Source organism: Rhamphochromis sp. 'chilingali' (genome assembly GCF_963969265.1).
Source record: "Rhamphochromis sp. 'chilingali' genome assembly, chromosome: 13".
NCBI lineage: Eukaryota > Metazoa > Chordata > Actinopteri > Cichliformes > Cichlidae > Rhamphochromis > Rhamphochromis sp. 'chilingali'.
In genome coordinates, this window is record NC_137940.1 from 24,031,287 (window position 1) to 24,044,954 (window position 13,668).

General features: G+C 39.7%; 1 protein-coding gene across 2 annotated transcripts; it reads right to left on the reverse strand.

The window, feature by feature from the left end:
* Nucleotides 1-26: 26 nt before the first annotated feature.
* On the reverse strand, nt 27-11,963 carry sncb (synuclein, beta). Of its 2 annotated transcripts, none has more exons than XM_080901066.1 (6): nt 11,827-11,963; nt 10,693-10,826; nt 6,466-6,495; nt 6,046-6,131; nt 2,321-2,407; nt 27-882 (listed from the first exon to the last, which is right to left on the reverse strand). In XM_080901066.1, exons 2-6 carry the CDS (start codon nt 10,811-10,813, stop codon nt 853-855), a joined length of 354 nt encoding a protein of 117 aa, XP_080757192.1. In that variant the 5' UTR covers nt 10,814-10,826; nt 11,827-11,963; the 3' UTR covers nt 27-852. The 2 variants fall into 2 exon arrangements, with proteins under 2 accessions (XP_080757192.1, XP_080757193.1); XM_080901067.1 differs by having other exon boundaries at nt 10,693-10,823; nt 11,827-11,960.
* Between the last annotated feature and the right edge of the window lie 1,705 nt (nt 11,964-13,668).

The following is a 13,668-nucleotide window of genomic DNA, read 5'->3' on the forward strand; positions in this document are numbered from 1 at the left end:
ATTATTAAACAACGCTAACAAATGTGTATTTTTTAACCTTTTATTTACAGAGGATTTGTATGTCTGGCTTAACATGTAACCCTTTATATTGACAAGTCCTGCAATTTAAAGCACATATTGTTATGACAACCATTATGATTCCAAGACATAATATATTGACTTTAACTTGATAAAATCTTCAGTACACACAAACAAACACACACACACACACACACACACACACACACCCACACAAACAAACAAACGTGTACACTCTGTCAGTTTCTAACAGATAGTTTACTGGAATGATTTCACAAGCAATCATAAAGATACAATGTAAAAAACTCTTACTTCAAGAAACGTTCAAATTAAACTTCCAAAGAAATGCAAAAAGAAAAATAGAATTCCACAAACAGGCATTGTCGACACTTAGGAGGATATTATTGTATTCATATCTGCTTGCAACCGGTCATATTTATTTTTTACCACTCCCAATGTCTCATTGGAAGATGATGAACATCTATTGCACATTTCTAAATACAGATACACACAAGTACAAAGTCACAAGCCCTGGTTCTGGTCTCATTTCATTGGGAGGGAATCAAGGAAATGAGACCGTGAGGACAAATCCTACATCTCAATAAATACCTACACCCAACACATTACATTAAGAACATGACATTTACAATATATAATAATAAAAGATTTGTCTTGAAGGAAGAACATTTTTCAGTGGGAATGCTTGTCTTTTTTATTGTTTTTTTCTTTTTTTTTTGCAACAGGAATATAATTGTAATAGTTTCAGCATTTGTCCTTTTTATTATTAGAAATATTATTGTGCTGCTGGTTGGACGGTGGCTTCGACTGATGCTCTTATGCTTCTGGCTCGTAGTCCTGGCTCTCCTGGGGAAAAGAAGAGCAAGTTTTTTTATGAGGATGGCCAGTAAAATTTGCAGCACACAGAAGCTCTAAAGGTAAATCTACATCTAAAATAATATTCAGCTTTAATGTGATTTAGCAGAATATATGATACAGAGTTTATTAGTCTCAGCAGACGGTAATGATGTCACTTTGTTGAAGCTGAGCTCATCTGTTCCTTCAGTGCTTCTCTCAAGCCTGCAGAGGGCAGCACAACACTGCACTTACATCGAGGACGCGCATCGTGAGCACACTCTCCATATCCTTGCAAGCCTGCACACGCCTCCACCACACATGATCATAAAAAAAAATAAATAAATAACACAGCCTCCAACAGTCTTATGTCATCTAATGTATTCACAAAGCCTTGAGTGATACTGGATGACACAGATTTCTTTTCAGATCCTCCCAGTGATGGCTTCGTTCACTCTGCAGCACTCAGACTCCATATTTACAGCAATGCAGGGAGACCCTGACATTACCCACAATGCATGAAGGCAGAGAGCGTCATCACCACACCCATTCAGACCGAGCTTGCACACCGCTGGTGTAGCAAAAGATGGGGGAGGGGAAAGAGACACGGAGGAGGAGGACAAGGATGATACACATCCGTGGAGAAATTCACTTTGAATTTGGATCTCAGGGAACGCCTCGGGTTTACTCCTTTTCCCAACTAGTGCAAGACTCCACTGATGCAAAGGATTATTAAAGTAAACACACAGAATATATTATTATTGGAAATCACATAAAATCTCAAAATAAATCTTATTTCACCCGCTTCAGAAAACGTATATATTCAGTGGCAATAACACAGGATCAGTGCTCTCATACTAGCACGATCAGCCCTTTGACATTATGTACACTGTATGATATTTTTATATGCTACCATCGCTATTTAAAATCTGTACTCAAAGCCATCAGTTCTGCACAGTTTGTCTCGCCCCTGACAGCCAAATTCCAAAAATAACCATCTGTGTCAGATTCACATACCTCCTTCGTGCACACGGACACACACCCAATGCTCAGTGAAAGTAGGTGGTGCTATATTCACTGTACTAGCTGCGTGGCAATTGGCTTGTTAAGTCCTCCGTTATCATTTCCACAGAAAGGAAAAAATTACCTCAGCGTGAGCTGTAGTGTTTGTGTGGGACACAAGTGGAGGGCAAAAGTGGAGTGCCATTGAAATCCAATACAGCTAAAATGTGTATCCATGCAGAGCTCGTGAATACTGATGAACCTCAATCTACGGTAAGTGAATGGACTCATCTCTGCCTGATGTCCACTACTCCACAGTTTTTTTTAAAGGGTTTTACACAAAAATGATCTGTAATGTAATTATAGTCCAATTCAAAAGCTGATTCTTGTGATACTTTGATGACAGAGCAGAGCCATGTGTACACTTTGCGTATTGTAGGCTGATTACCTGCTGGGACTCATCATATGTCTCCCCTTCTGGCTCCAGCATTGCCTCTCCTTGGCCCTCCATGGCCTCCTGCCCATACTCCTCAGGCTAGAAAATGAGACAAACATAAAGAGATACAGAGAAGGAAAGATTTACAGAAACAGAAGCAATCATACAGATACGTCGTCATTAATACACTGTCAACCTATTTTTTTTACCATCAGGGAATTCTCAAAAATGACATTTTTTAATGCTCTTTCAAGGCACAGTTAAACTGGTAATAATTAAATCATAAAACGTACTGCAAGTATAGCCGTACAGTACCATTTTTTCTCAATTTTGGTTGTCTGTTCTGCAAAAGACAAGGTTGAGAAAACTACATTTCTTGGTTTGTCCAATTTCTCAATTCTCTGAGGAGTCTAGAAATCACTTCTGAACAATTAGACAACCTTGTGGGATTTCAGCTAACTGAAGAGCTCTATGGGTGACACAATTGCTCTGCCTGACTCACTACTTTGAAACTTTTTAATGGACTGCAATAGAGTTTTCTTTAGATATTTTGTCCCCTACAGATTGACAGAATCCCATAAAAAACATCAATCTGAGTCATATGCTGTGCTTCATGAAACAACCCTGTGACAGTGGTGTGACAGTGTATTGAAGGTAAAAAACTCTTTCTGGAAAGTCAGAACCTTCATAATATAATATAATATAATATAATATAATATAATATAATATAATGACTCCAACAAACAGCCAGAAGCTACAAACAAAACATTTGTCCTGTTAACATATTTAGCCAGCGTTTTCCGTGAAGTAGGGACTTGCTCTATTTTTGAGTGAGATTTGTTTGACAGTGTGAGCATAACATTTAAGAACCCTAAACGAAAATGGTGATCAACTGCTTGAAATGAGCACATTATAAAGAGTATATGCTATATATGAGTTTGTGGCATGATTCTGACTGTAGCTTTTTGGCCATACAGAGCTGTTAGTATGGATTTAAAGTCTTGGTCTTGTTGCAAGTCTATTGCAGACACTGAGCTGTGGGACTGGAGTGTGAGGAAAAGGCTGGCACAGTGTGCAGATAGAAAAGTCCATTAATCTGTCAGTACTTCCTTCTTACGGAACCACCCCGCAGCAGCTTGCACAAACAAAACTGTCTCTTTCTTCCACTTAAAAGTGAATTTCAAAAAAGAATCACTTTCTAAAACAGCCCTTCTCAATGGTGGGTAGTAGTAAACTCACTCAAACAGGAACAAAACAGGAGAAAAATATCAAATTTGATGGGGACTATTTTCAGCTGTGGGGAACACACACCTGAGTGATACTTGTTTGTAAGATCAGATCATTGCTGTTTTGCTTTACCAGCAATAAGAAAAGAAATCTGTATAACACAGGTGTAACACTATGGTTTGTGTGGACATACGACATGTGATGAGTGCTTCTGAGAGCTTTCTTAAACAGATAAAGCTCCACTGAAACAAAGCTAGTGGGTCAGCACCACACATTTATTTTTAAACCCAGCACTAATCAAGTCAATTAGGTCAGGAAAGAACAGCCTGTAATCCTGTGTGCTGTCTCAGGCTTGTTATTGCTGTATGCCCACCAACACGATTAGCATGGTCGAGGTTGCACAATGGGAAAACTATCGCTAGAACAGCCCTAATCAGATGGATCATTGCCTGAGAAAAAGTGAACATGAAATAGACTGTTTGCATCTGTATTTCTGATTGGTCACGAATTTTAATTCAGTCAAGGATAAGACAAGGCAAGGCTTTTGTAAAATGTTATAAAATGTGACACCTGAATGGGTTGTGCAAGGGAAATTTTGTGATTAGAGGCCAACAGAGCCAAAACTGAACTCAAAAAGTAGCTGTGTGCATTTGATCACAGTGTCAACAGTTTAGCAGTCTGTTGTGAGGGTGCTGAAATGAGGAGCTTTATCACTCAGATAACGCCTTCGAGAAGCCTATTAGAGCAGGCTGTCAGATTTACTAGATTAGCGAGTCAGTGGAGAGGGTCCAGCTCTGAGTGATGAAGGCTTAGGACCGGATGAGGACCTCACTGTGTCACTGACAGTCTGACAGAGATAGACAAAATGTCAACATACTGACAGCGCATCTCCAGGTCATTAAAAGGGAAGGAAAACAATAGAAAAGAAGCATCCTAACACAGCACGTGCCACTCAAATGTCCAAACTTTGCTATAAGCAGGTTTCACCGCTGCTGTGTCAAGTCAGCTTGATTTTGTGCCTTTCCTTGCATAATAATATCAGAGTGCCTAAAAAAATGATAAAAGCAGGGGATAGAAGGGGTGACACTGAGGTCAATGGGCAAGAGCATTCGGTGATGTTAGTGGGGGTAGGGCATTAATGGAAAAGCAGTGTTTGCTTTAAGAGAGGTGATAGTCCCACAGAGAGATTGTTTCTGTCATAAGACACCTGAACAGTGATCTGCATCCTTAATAATCATTGAATGCAGCGCTGTGTGCAGAGCAGACTGGAGAAGTCCTCTTCAATGAAATGAGTATATAGCAACAAAGCCCAAGTCTATTTCAGTCATCTCCAGTTTTTTTCTTTTATAATAACTGTATAAAAGCAATTGCCAGTGTAGTATTCATCCTCAGCAGATGGAAAACTATTCCTCTAAACCAAAGACACGAGCAAACTCGTGCAGACAGGAAATATACATTTAGTACAGTGCATGCTTTTGCTGACAGCGGCAGAATGAAACAGTCCAAATGCACACTAGTAATTCTGTTTTGAAGTGACATGCAGATTCATCAGATTTGACCCTGCTGTCTAAATCTGGCTCTGCTGTCATCACGATCCTATCCAGGCTTTTATGAGTGCAACTTGGCGCAAGTTGCCAGCTCTAATTGAGGCATACGTTTGGAACAGATTTTTGTTTTCCACTTGTTTTCCGGCACATGTGCAGACCTAAATAAAGCCGGTCACTTATAAGAGTAAGTTGCTGCATTGTTAGCGCACACTGGGTAGTTTGTCATAATATGAATATCTTTAAGAGTGCACCCTACTAGTAATGCACGTTCAGTTTGATTTACTCATTGAATGCCAAACAACCTGTAAAAACTGTACAGAATTCCTTCTAAAGATATCAAATCTCAGCTTGTGCTCAAAGATCAAATTTCCATAAAAAGCCAGTTTTTCAAAGCAAAGTTAAGTTGGCAGACACACATGGATAAGAGAATGCATCATAGGAAAATTGAGGCTTCCCTACTTTTGGACACTAGAATGATGTCTTCTGCTTTTATTTTCCTTTTTAAGTCCAAGTCTCTTAAGTCCACCAATATTGTAGAAATGAACTGCTGTATTGCAACAATAAAGCTTGATAAAGAATAACATAAAAAGTAAGGTATATCATAAATAAATGTTTTAAGTGTATCCTATTAATCTTATAATGGATGCCTTCTAAATGAAAATGTTATTTTCTTTTTTTTTATGCTTTATTTTGCAGGAATTATGCAAGCTGAAGTTTTGTTTTTTTAATGAAAAAAAAAATCAATTTAAAGACTTATGACATTCATATAATAGTTTAAATTTTTTTTTCCACCACTTGTTGTAATGCAATACTGATCCCACATAAGGCAACAATGCTGTACTCCTAATTCAAGTTCACAGGTAATTTATTTCCTGTGTGTTTAAACACTATGCAGTGCTGCTATTCTGCCTCACTGCAGGCAACAAAGCAATGTGTTACACTGTAAGGACGTGCAGCACATACGTTCATGTCAGCTGGGAACTCGTCCTTCTTCACCAAGCCGGTAGCAGCGACGATGTTCCCGACAGCTCCGGTGGTCTTTTCAGCCACTGGAGACACACACACAAACACACACACATAGTGAGAGAGAGAGAGAGAGAGAGAGAGAGAGAGAGAGAGAGAGAGAGAGAGAGAGAGAGAGAGAGAGAGAGAGAGAGAGAGAGAGAGAGAGAGAGAGAGAGAGACAAATGCAGATAGATTAAAAAGATGCATGACTGTGGTCCTCCGTTGCTTCTTATGTCACTACTGGACATAACAACCACTTACACATGACAAATTAGCCGTTTTCCAGTTATCAGTAGTATTTTACTACTGTAATGAAACCAGGCTTCGAACTCCAGTTAACAGAAATTTAAAGAGGTAACGAGCAGATGGGAAACTCACCTGTGCCCACGCTGTCTTTGGCCTTGCTACCTGAATTGAGAAAAAGCAAGCTGTAGTCAGAAAAGGCACAGATTCTTTTACAAATAATTAACTATTTGAAGTTTGGAGATTAGTTTTCTTCGTGTGAATGTGTGTGTGCGCATGCGTGTGTAGGTGCTATAACTTTACACTTCTCTGATGCTAATGACAAAAGCAATGCAACAAATGGCTTTAAATGAAATCATCAAAATGATTGTCAAGTCTGAATCTGACTGCCCTTATTATTTGTTAAAATTTGTCATTTTTAAGCGATGTACTTTTCTTTACTACTGAAAAGTTAAAAAAAAACAAAACAACAACAACAACAAAACAAAAACAAAAACGAAGAGGGCAACGTCTCTGCAACTAGGTAAGCTCAGTGTTTGCCCAGTGATTGCATTGATTTTTTTTTCTTTTTGCATTTGGCAAAATAAAAAAAACTGGTGACCAACTGTTAAACTGTGGTTGTGTGAAAACCCTTAACTTTTGATAACATAGCGATTGCACAGATCAGCTGGTGGTAAACAACCTCCCTCCAAACAGTTGTGGTGTGACTCAGATTGGCTGCAATCACTCTCAGACAGATTCGCAATTGTTTGCAAATCATTTTTTATCTATTTAATAAAAGCAGTTAGATAAGCAACATGCTACAATCAGCACCGATGAGCGCAACTCATCTGCAACACATCTCTTTTCAGTAGGGCACTCAACCCAGCTGACCGTACTCTGTATATATTCCTATACAGAAGCAATCATTCGTATCATTTTGCAATTAAATCATGGTTCTACAGCAATTACATCACTATTTGTGGAAGATTCTGAGTCTCTGTGTTTGTACATGGCAACAGAGGTGTGATTTTTGATTGTTTATTTGATTTAATTAATTATAACAAATAAATTGCAAACAGTTGCTAACTTGACCACATTTGCAAACTAGCAGCACACTGACTCCCTCCTGTTCCCTTTTTATTGCATCTTGATGCACCAAGATCCCTTTGAAGACAGCAACTGACTGCAGCTGGTCGTCGACGCAACTGTTGCAAAGGCAATGAGATCACAGGTTCACTGCACATGCTTGCACTAATTTGGTCACACTGCAGTCTCCAGCCACTGTTTTCCTACTGTGAGTGTAGCATTATCCACCTGATAGCACAGTTCCTAATATACTGTTCCTCCAGTGCTATATGTCGACATGACAAAAAGCTGCAGTAAGTTCCAGAGTCCAGAAAACCTCTTGTGATAAACTGAAATTGAATTAACATGATTACATTTGGACCATCACCGCCAACCAATTACTTTTCATAAATACTGTAATATCATTTTTGTTTATCTTTCACTGTTTGCCTCAGGTCCTGGAGAACAGTGGTGGCTACAGTAGTCGGGCTTCTTGGTTTATTGTAAGGACTTATTAAACCACAACCAAGCCACTGTTCAGTCCTCTGATCCATATTCTTTGGCAGTTGTCATCCATCTACACGCTGTACTCCATCATGCTATTGGGGCAATCTACTGCAGGCCCCATCCAGTTCTGATCACTCAAGCCCTGTCATCCTCTTTATTGTGCAACAGTCAGTGGACTTATTGGTCCCCGAGGGCCTTTAAAAACCAACAAAAAAGAGCAGAAATAATGAAGTACAGAAGCCACTCTTCAAAAGGCGAGCCTCAAAGCAAAGCATACAGTACATCTGAGTGATGCCTCCATTTAAGTTTGGCTTTGGTAAATTGCAGCTATTGCGCAATGGAGCACAAATGGAAGATAGCTGCAGGTGTGATTGCCAAATGATATTAGAATTATTATTCTTCACAAACTGACTTTGGATATTTTTAGACTACGGATTCAACAAAACATCTGCAACATTTTCCATCATCAGGAAAAAAGGGTTGATAATGATTTCTTGTAGTGTTTAAGTAAAAAAAAGAAAAGAAGGATGGAACAAATTAGCACTAATGAAATGATATAGTTGAAACCGATTACAGATAAACGCTATTTTTTTGAACTGCAAATGTTAGCAAAAGCGATAACTGTGTAAACTAAATTTCCATATGGTCGGACTGATGCTGTGTGACTGCAAGGGTCTGCAAAATAAAAACAGTTTTTAATGTGATGCTGTAAAAAAATACTAATTTGTCATAAAAAAATAGGAAACAGATGCTTTATGAATAGCATCCTATACTATAGGGGTTTCTCTTTCCCACCTCTGCTTGCCTTTCTCAGCCTGACTGCTCAGTTCAGGTGGTTGGGTGGTTTGCAGCTGCAGCAGCAGTAGCAGCTGTCAAAAGGTGGGCCACAGTCCTATTAGATCACTCTTACCCCTCCTCCATGAGGGACTGTCAAGCATATCACATACAGCTTTCTAGGGCACCACCATATTCAACAGCGGCATGTAGAACCACAGAGACACCACAGAAGTGAGCCTTTCCTGCCATTGCGTTAACAAGGACATGATGAAATTGGTTCTGCACATGTTTTGACTACAGTCTGATACGTTTGGTGGTGCTGATCAGTGACAGGGACACTATGCTAAATGTGTAAGATAATGAGATTCCACTGAAATGCGAACACATTTGATAACCTGTGCTGGATGTGTGCTCGATGTTGTAACCCATCATATTGTTGCGGAATCAATTATACAAGCTGGTGACTGTAAAACAAGCAGGAGGCCTGTCACTGGAAATTTGGTTCCTCTCACAACAACTCAGCAGCTGACAAAATAAATTCCAAGCAGGCCTGCTCCGCGTCTCCTGAGTCACACTGATCTCCCGACTAATACGTAAGTAACTATTTGTCATCACAAACAAGATGGGGAAAGTTGCAAATAAAGACTGCTGAAGTGCACCTGATAAATCACTTTGTCGATCAATGGAAACTCATCAGCAACTCTTTTGATTAACAGCGCGAGTCACTTGTGGCATCCTCTACCAGTCGTGAGGATTTGCTGCTCTTCTCATCTTATGTATTCACACAGAGAACACGTTCTGGTTTTTGGTATGTTGATTAAAAGAAAGCAGCCAATCTGAAGACACCAATGTAAATTTTAGAATAAAAGATCATGGAAACTGTACAACTCAAATGAGTAAAATAAGAACAACTGCTGAAAATGTGACTTTTGATTAATTTTTTTGAGACATTAAATCATCAGATTATCAACAAAAATGCTGGGATATTAAATCTTAACTGACACCAGTACATAATGAATTACACTGATTACTTGAGTAATTTATTAGCACTACCTTTACAGCATAACAGAAAATGATTTAAATGTTTTAAATGTTGAGAAATACCGTATTATCACCCTCCATTGCTACATCTATTTAATTAATGATTGAAACCAAGTGATATAGATTGGGTTAATGATGCAAGCTGCATATCTGACAACTACACTTTAAATCAGCAGACAGATTTGCTCGTTAGTTGCAGGCTGTCAATGACAAGTTAGCCAGCACTGAAAAGCACAAAAAGCAGGCCTGCTCCTCCTAGAGTCTGTTTGTCCCTAGGAGGAGACTGCTGACACTGTTTTACAATCTGCTGCTATCCAATCCACAGGCATGTTGCAGGAGCTGCTCCCACCATCAGCTGCCCCACCCCCACTCCTATTTCCATCTCCTTCCCATAACCTAGACAGGCCACAAGGACACCCAAATTCCTTGTATCACACACTTCTACGTCACAACGAAATACTTTGAAACAGAGTTCACTACTATTATTCTGCTGAAATTGAGAGTCAGGGCTGGATTACTCATTTTTGATACGCTGTGGTATTTTACACCAAATCGGCTTGCAACATTAGAACAAAAATATTGATCAGCTCAGAGGCTGGCTGGTTCATTATACTGCCGCCACTCAAGTGAACGACACTGGATTTATCAAAGGAAGGCACTTGGATGCACTTTCTGCACACAATGAGCTATGGATAGCTGTAATATTGTCCCTTAACTGTGAACTGAGAACAAACAAAGACAAACATATATAGGCGAACAATGCGTTCAGCCTCCTGCTTGTTTGTTTCCTGTATAAGAGATTTACACAGTTAGTAAGAAGAGCTACTGTATAATTGAAGCATTTGATTCAGGATGTATACTGCATGATCTAAGTCATAAAATATTCCTTGAGCTTTTCTACAGCTGCTCCTGCATGTAGCGGGACGATAACAGGCGTGTGTACAATTTGCATGCAAATAATCTGCAAGCATACATTTGTGATCATCTTACCTACAAACATGACTCCTTCCTTTGTCTTTTCAGCAGCAACTGCAACTCCTTCCTTGGTCTTCTCTGCAGCCACAGCCATCCCCTCTTTCGCTTTAGACAAACCCTTCATAAACACATCCATCTTGGCCAAGCTACTGTGGAGAGAAGCACCATTAGCTGATGTCAGTCAATGTGCAGCCTTTGTCTTATTTATACACATTTAAAGCCTCATTATTAATACGGGAGGGTAATTATTTTATTCCCATCCATTTTTTATGAACCTTTATATATTCCAGTCTAATATTAGAGCATACATTATGAGAAGAGAAGGCAGCACCGCCTCCTGTGGTGGATCGTGACAGCCACACTCCAGCCATCAGGCTGTAGTAAAAACCTTCTGTTCACTCATGCATTCAACCCCATTTTTCTCCCCCTCACACCCTCCTCGATGCATGAAATATTCAGAGGTAAAAATATTTCAATGAAATGGTTAACCCAGCAGGCAACTCATTAATTATTGCTCGTCTGTAACGCTACTCTTAGTAGCAGAAAGATGACAGGATGACTGCGCCGGGCCCCCTTTTTTAAAGGACTGCACGGCGTATTACGATAGAAGGTGGCATCTATTTCCAAGAGCTACATGGCGTTGCTGGGGGAAGGGAAACGCGGTGTAAGATAGGATTTCTGCACGAATAACGGTTTTAGCGACGAATTGTGTGGTGTGGAAGCGATACGAGGCTGCCCGATTACACGCGGGGGGCACATCGCGATGAAGCAGACTAACAGCTGGTATTCTTCATTCTGGCATTACACACGTCCCTCCGAGTCCCATCCTGGATGCTGCAGGTCAAGGATGCAACAATGATTAAAATATGCACCAGTTCACGTCGACCGATTCCCACGTTCACATTCCGCCCCTGTCTTTTGTGTCTTTTGTACGTGCATTATCTTCCACGTACAAACAAACAGTACACAGAAAAAAAAATATCACGATCATTACTAGTATTTTTTTTTAATGCATTTAATAGTATTTCAAGCACGGTGCAAACATTCCAGTGACGACGCTCACATACATGGCTCTCAAACGGAGGTGACCTCTATATGTTCAGGAATAATAATAATACTGGATTAAGCAGTAGAAAAACGTGTTCTTACCTATTTACAAATAGCCTTCGACTTGTCCCCTTCTGATACAGTCGAGTCAAACTACCGTCTAAATGGGAGATATCTTCAAATGATCACTAGGTGGGCCTTCCTCGGGCAGATCTCCACCAACAGGGACGGCCCCCTTCACAGTGCGGCTGAGACGATCACGCCCCCCCCACACCCCCCTCCCCCTCTCCTCTCTCCACCATTGCCTATTGATCCCCTCATGTGTCACAGCAAGGAAAAAAGGGCCACTCCACGTTACCTCGCCCACTTTTTTTGCAATAGTTACACCATGTGTCATTAGGACAATAAATACATGAAAATCTACGTTTCTTCTCTGGACATACTACATACTCTGCTGAGCATATCCATCTATCTATCTATCTATCTATCTATCTATCTATCTATCTATCTATCTATCTATCTATCTATCTATCTATCACTTTCTGTTTGTGAACTTTTATTAAATGAAAAACTGCTAGAGCTCAGTTTTTCTATAGCTGGTCTCCATTTTTGATTTAACTGCTGGAACATCTCACCTTCCACTTATCCAAGAGCCATTCTGACTTGTATTAATACCCAGTTAACAATCGCCAGAATATGTTTTTAATCCCCTATAAATTACACATCTTTAACATAAAGAACAAGACAAATTTCAGTGGATTAAATAATAACATGGCTAATCAAATACAATTTGAATATTAAAAATTAGTTATATGTAAAAAAAAATAAATAAAACTTTTGCTTATCTGTTGTTTTTTTCTATATGTTAAGCAGAGGCACCATTGTCTTATATATTTTGGATGCAATTAACCTGCAAATTTAAGAATCTGCTATAATCTTACCGGAAAATGGTAGGTTTGACCCATTTTAATATATGAGCTTTATATATGGGATGATCGTGGCTCAAGAGTTGGGAGTTCGCCTTGTAATCGGAAGGTTGCCGGTTCGAGCCTTGGCTCGGACAGTCTTAGCTGTTGTGTCCTTGGGCAAGACACTTCACCTGTTGCCTACTGGTGGTGGTCAGAGGGCCCGGTGGCGCCAGTGTCCGGCAGCCTCGCCTCTGTCAGTGCGCCCCAGGGCAGCTGTGGCTACAATGTAGCTTGCCATCACCAGTGTGTGAATGGGTGGATGACTGGATATGTAAAGCGCTTTGGGGTCCTTAGGGACTAGTAAAGCGCTATATAAATATTTACCATATAATATGTCGAAATATTTCTTATGCAATGTGCATGCCTTTGTACTCTTATTTGTACTGTTTAAACTATAACATGTACCCGAAGTGTTTTATTTGCTGTACTGCACACCACAGTCTGGCATATAACCATTTAAAATGCCTTAAGTGACAAATGTAACCACATATTGTGCTTTATGGATTTCTGCAACTTCAGCTGTAACTGTTTTCTGCATTCAGCTCACTTACAGTAATCTCAGATTATCTCAGATAGATAAGACTAGACTCTTGTCTGTAATCTAACCATTTCTTTGGCATATTGGCATGCTATGTGCAACACGAGTGTGATATCAGGGTGATACCACTTTGTGCGAGAGGTAGGGGTGGACTGATTCATGGTGATGCTTAATGAGATCGTGCCCTATTTACCAGAAACATAAAGAATAAAGTTAATGATATTCTCAGAAGTAAAACATTTTTTATGTAGAACTAATTACTGTGAAAAGTAACTCAACAGGACGACTATCACGCGTGTCTTAGTATAACAGTTTTTTTTTTCCATTTAATTCAATTATTTTTTATTTTATCATGGATGTTCGGATTTTATGACTACAGCAAAAGATCCTCAGCCAATCAGAGTCACGATGACCTCAGATGGACTCGTGATTTTCCTC

Bases quoted from the DNA above. Each gene is read 5' to 3' on its own strand.
- sncb (XM_080901066.1), bottom strand. From the start codon at position 10,813: ATGGATGTGTTTATGAAGGGTTTGTCTAAAGCGAAAGAGGGGATGGCT. The intron at 6,132-6,465 runs GTGAGTTTCCCA...GTGTGTCTCCAG, and splicing joins CAAAGACAGCGTGGGCACAG to TGGCTGAAAAGACCACCGGA. The intron at 883-2,320 runs GTAATCAGCCTA...TCTTTTCCCCAG, and splicing joins CATATGATGAGTCCCAGCAG to GAGAGCCAGGACTACGAGCC.